At 33.6% G+C, this 5,412-nt stretch overlaps 1 protein-coding gene across 2 annotated transcripts in view; it reads left to right on the top strand.

Moving 5' to 3' along the window:
* The window catches only part of ALiX (programmed cell death 6-interacting protein-like protein AliX), a 34,422-nt gene that overhangs the window by 4,008 nt on the left and 25,002 nt on the right, over nt 1-5,412 (top strand). For both annotated transcript variants that reach the window (XM_067052318.1, XM_067052317.1), the window contains exons 4-6: nt 646-799; nt 3,046-3,170; nt 4,308-4,409. In XM_067052318.1, coding sequence (XP_066908419.1) covers nt 646-799; nt 3,046-3,170; nt 4,308-4,409 — 381 coding nt within the window. The remainder of the gene's footprint in view (nt 1-645; nt 800-3,045; nt 3,171-4,307; nt 4,410-5,412) is intronic.

Raw genomic sequence — 5,412 nt, 5'->3', positions numbered from 1 at the left:
ATAGCAAAACATTTTTACCATTATAGAAGCTGGCCAGAGAAGTTCTGTATCTTTTTCAACCATTTTGTAAGGAGATCATGTCAGCATTCACGCTCACCTGTCGTGTTTATTACTCTAATTGAGATTACTCAATTTAGAAAAGCCATGTGTGCCCCTTTTTCCTGACCTGAGTCGATCCGCATGCGATATAACAGAATAAATTAATTATGTGCTACAGCTGGACTGAAATCCAGGTCTGGAAGTTAGGTGTATATTGCCTTTCTTCCAACCATCTGAAAAAAATTCAGCATAAATGGGCCATATCTTTTATAGTTAAATAAAATTAATTGTAATACTTTTATTAGGTATATTTCAAGCTGATAACATTTTCATTAGTCACTGTATGAAAATAAAAATTAAAAACTCTTTATTTGCCTTCGATCTCACTGCATTTTCATCACAATATGACATATTAAAAAATGGTGAATTTTTTGTGTTTTGAATACCATCTTATTTTGTTAAAATAGTGTAGTATATTTTATTTTGTTTCACAATATTTTTGTATACATTTGACTTTACATTATTATATTAATTTATCTTTCCCATCGTGTTTTTATTACAAGATAGACAAATCAATATATACTTCTTTTAATGTTTTGTTTACAGCAAGCATCTGGAATTTTCGCATATTTGAAGAATAATGTGATAAGTGCCATTCAAGTTGAACCAACTCCTGACCTGAATCCTGAGACGTTAGGAGCTTTATCTTTACTCCTTTTAGCACAAGCCCAAGAGGTTTTCGTTCATAAAGCTATTTATGGTAAGCATTATCAAGGATAAATAATTTTATCAGATAATAATATGATCCTGTCCTTAAAACATAAAATATGCCTATTTATATTATTAATACTTTAGGTTATCCAAAAAGTTTCAATATTTCTTCATTAGTAACATCACTTGTCCAATGTTTTGGCCAATGCGGCCATCAACAAGGAAAATCTTAATTTTAGTTTCACAGCCTCAACATTTATTTATAAAAATTTGCCGGCTGTTATGTTCAAGTCACATATTCACAATCAAAATAAAACTATTTGTCAATATAATATTTAATAATAAAAACTAATATTTTCAAACAATGTATTCTACTATCACTAAGTTATCACAACAATATTATTTAAACTTTTTTACAATTTTCAATAAATATGGCAAAATAGACCAAGAAGTGTCCAATAGGATAAATAAAGCAAATAGTATTTACTACCATATGTGCAATACTATTGTGGGAAAGAGGGAGGTAGGTAAGCATATCAAGCTCCATATCTTTAAAGCAATATATCCTTCAACACTATTAAATGGCAGTGAAAGTTGGGTGATCCAAGACAAGCACATGAGCAGGATTACGGCTGCTGAAATGCAATTTTTGCGAAGAATATTGAGCAAAACTAGGAGAGATCAGATAAGGAATGAAAGAATAAGAGAAGAATTTCATATCCCCGGAGTAAAATCAGTGATTGAACTCTGACAGCTCCGATGGTATGGACACGTCAGTAGAATGGGGTAAGAAAGAGTGCCAAGAAAATGTATGGAGGCGAGGCCGACTGGTAGGAGACCACGATAGAGCACCTAGAAAGAGCTGTATGGAAGATATCTAATGACTAGGTCTGGAAAGAGGAAAGACGCTGGCTGAAATGAAGATGCTTGCCATGGACCAAGTTGTTAGAGGCTCCTCCGTGGTGAAAGGCAATGAGGATGAGAAAGAAGAAGAGCCTCAACATTTTTTATAAAAAATTTTCGGCTGTTATGCTCAAGTCACATATTTACAGTCAAAATAAAACTGTATTTGTAAATATAACATTTAATAATAAAAACTATTATTTGCAAACACTGTATTCTACTATCATTAATTTATCACAAAAATATTATTTAACCTTTTATAAATTTAAATTATGTTAAATAATATTATACATTCAGCTGTCTCAACATCTGGCATATACAGATGATGATAAGGTCATTGCCACTAGAATCCGAACAGCATTACAAGGAACATTCCATGAATTCGAAGAAGCAGCAGTTGAACTAGGTCACAAAGTTAATGAAAATAAGACTGTATACATGAAAAGTTCAAGAAGGGATAAGGAAGAGAATAGTAAAGTAATTTTCAGAGATGACAGTGTCAGTCCTGTAAACCAGTTTAAGTTCCTGGGAAGCCTAGTTACAGATGACAACAAAGTAGAGAGCGATATAGAGGCCAGGATAGCAGCAGGAAATAGATGTTATTTTTCACTCCAAAGTGTATTCAAATTTCGAGCTCCCTATAAAAGAATGAAAGTGGTGATCTACAAAACCATTCTAAGGTCAATAGTTATCTATTGGTAAAAAACATGCCCATTAACAAGAAAAGCAGAACGGATACTGAACTTCTGCGAGAGAAAGGTATTGAGAAGTATATGGGGAGAAGTCTCCGAGAATGGGATTTGAAGAAGAAGGAATGAAGAGCTGATGGGACTGTTTCGGGAACCCAGCATCATGTAGAAAGGATGCCTGCTCAAAGGATACCCAAGAAGATGCTGTATGGGAAGCCAGATGGAAAATGAAAAAGAGGATATCTGGGCGATATGGAGGAGGATCTAAAGTGGTTGAATGTTGAAAGATGGAGGGAGAGAACAAGAGATTGTGGAGGTTGGTTGGCTGTGGTAGAGGAGGGGCCCAGATTCTTGTTGGACCGTAGTGCCATAATAATATTATAAATAATATTGTGATAAGTTAATGATAATAGAGTACATTGTTTGCAAAGAATAGTTTTTATTTTTAAAAGTTATGATGACAAATACAGGTTCATTTTGTCTGTGTATATTTGCTTTGAGCATAGTAGTTGGCAAAGTTTTATAAATAAATGAATGTAGAGGCTGTGAAACTAAAATTAAGATCATCCTAGATGATGTACGGATTGGCCGAAACATGGGACAAAGAAGTGTTGGGACTTTTTGGATAATGTTTATTATTGATAATAAAATAGATATAATTTGCCTTTTTATTTTTTAAAATATATTTTGATTATTTTTTCAGATTGCATGAAAGAAGGTATCACTGCCAAGTTATGCTCCCAATGTAACGAATATTATGCTGAAGCTTTGAGCGCTATACAGAGGGAATCAGTTCGTCAATTCTGGGATAGGGAGTGGGTGCCATTGGTGAGTTTTTGTTGGTTTACAGTTTATCAATTTTTAGTAGACATCTGTGTTTCGTGTGATTTGATAATTGCCGGACGTATTTGTTATTTGCTCATTTCTACATTGGAATACACAGGCAATAAAGCTGGCTTAATGTTCCAAGACTAGTTAGGGCTTAAACCCATTTCTAACCTTTCTGGGGATATCAAGATTTATTTTACTTTTTTTTTTAATTTGCACTCTCCCATACCTTTCAACTAGATGTGTTTTAGCATTGTACCATTATAAATGCGTCTATTTTGCTACCATTGCCAATAAGCATTTATAAAATGGAAAACACAGAAAGATCATCTTAATTTTGAATTCCGTCCATTGAGGATTCTTATGTCAACTAGCTCTCACATTAGGAGCAAGTTTGAAGTGCTCTGGCTCCATTCGACAACCTTCCATTCGAACAAAAATGCTTCGAAGTATGGGTGAGTGGTTCTCTTGTTTCAAGAGGAGGGTGATGTCTCTCTCAATGAGCTCTTAGATTTCTCCAGAACGTGTTTCATAGAGCCTCAAACTTGGTGCTCAGTTGACTTCCTTGCCAAAGCTATGCAATTAATCCAAAGTCCTTGTTGCCCTGTGAAGATTTGCGAGGGCCAGTAATGATAGCCTGATGGTGTAACGAGAAAGTATTTCTACAAAGTCGCCTCTTTCAAGTTGTAGAACACTGTCGGTTCCATTCATGAACCGAGTATCAGTTTTTATCTGTTGGGTACAACCAGCAGGAACTCGTCTGATCTATCTCATCAAATATCTTCCATATAGGCAGATCCCTGAAGTATCTACTCTCTACAGAAGCTAATGTCTCATAGTAGAACTTGAACCTTTACTCTCCAGTCCTGGAAGAAGAAGGGCTTATAAGTTACTAGGTGCATTTTATTTCTGTGGCCGGAGATGTACCATTGCCCACTCTGTCAAAGGCAAAGAATAAGTCAAGAATATATTGCATTTGTTCAATTCATGGATTATTTGGTATCCATTAAAATATAATTATAATTATTAATAGCTTAATTTAAATATAATAATTATATTGAATAACAAAATGGTATGTAAATATATTAGAATTAAAAGATTTTTTTCTTAATTAAAAGATTTTATTAACTGTTGCAGGTCGCTGGCAAACAGTCATCATTTGCTGGACTGGCCCATTACTTCCAAAGCATTGTTTGCAAACAATCGAAGGAGGTCGGAGAAGAGATTGCAAGGCTGCAGGTAGGATTTGTCATCTATTTGAACATAAACATTTTGTCTCATAACTGTCTGACCATGTTCACCTATTGTTTGCCCAATTCCACTATAACTTCTTGCTCCTTGATCTGCTGGAATATCTTTCATGTCCACTTAAAACATTGTTATATCGTTGAATAAATCTCATTGTATTGTTGCTTAGTCATCAATTTTATTTTGTGTTGACATTCCTGGCCTATCTATTGTCAAGTTAGTGTACCAATACCTTGTTTAAGTTTTAAGTGATGCTGAGCCCTTTGAAAAGTATATGCGTTATTTGCGTTGTAATTCTTTTAATTGGTTCAATCTTAACCTAGAAATGAAAATTACGACGTAAAAGACCTTGTTTGGGTGGTTGATTAGATTTTCTCTGGGATTTTTTTATTCATATTTAATATTATTATTATCTTTTTTTATTTACCCGAAATTTGAGAAATATATTTTCAGCATCCAGGTTAAATCAAGGGAGTATAGTCAATTTTACTTATTTAAAATTTTCATTTCAATTCTGCAGGTGTTAAGCAAAACTGTCTTTTGTACCTTCCTTTGTGCTTTTTAAAACCAATCCATTGGAATATTAGACTATCAAAGTCACAATTACTTTTTCCAGGTGTTTTAGAGATTTTAATTCAAAATCAAGCTTCTGGTATTTTCTAAAAATAATCAAAAAAGCTAAAAGAGAATTCCTAAAAGAAATATTGCAAGCTTTTGAGGATAACTAGCAGTCTGGAAATATATAAGAGTTCTACGCAAACATCAGGAAAGAAAGGGTAGCTACATCAATGATTCTATCTATTTTATTTCTTTTGCAATACCCTGTGGTCCATGATTATTTGTTCATTCCAATAAACTTTTTATTTTAGAATTTTATATTAGTTTTTCTGGGGTATAGCGATAGTTAAGGACCTTAGCGTTGCCCAGTAGTCCCAAGGTTCTGTATAATCTTTGGTAGTATATTTATTTTATTATTGTCATTTATATATTTTAT

The sequence above is a fragment of the Halyomorpha halys genome, unplaced genomic scaffold, assembly GCF_000696795.3.
Source record: "Halyomorpha halys isolate HHAL.00 unplaced genomic scaffold, Hhal_1.1 Scaffold44.1, whole genome shotgun sequence".
NCBI lineage: Eukaryota > Metazoa > Arthropoda > Insecta > Hemiptera > Pentatomidae > Halyomorpha > Halyomorpha halys.
The sequence above is the reverse complement of the archived record's forward strand: the minus strand, read 5'-3'. Positions and strand labels throughout refer to the sequence as shown.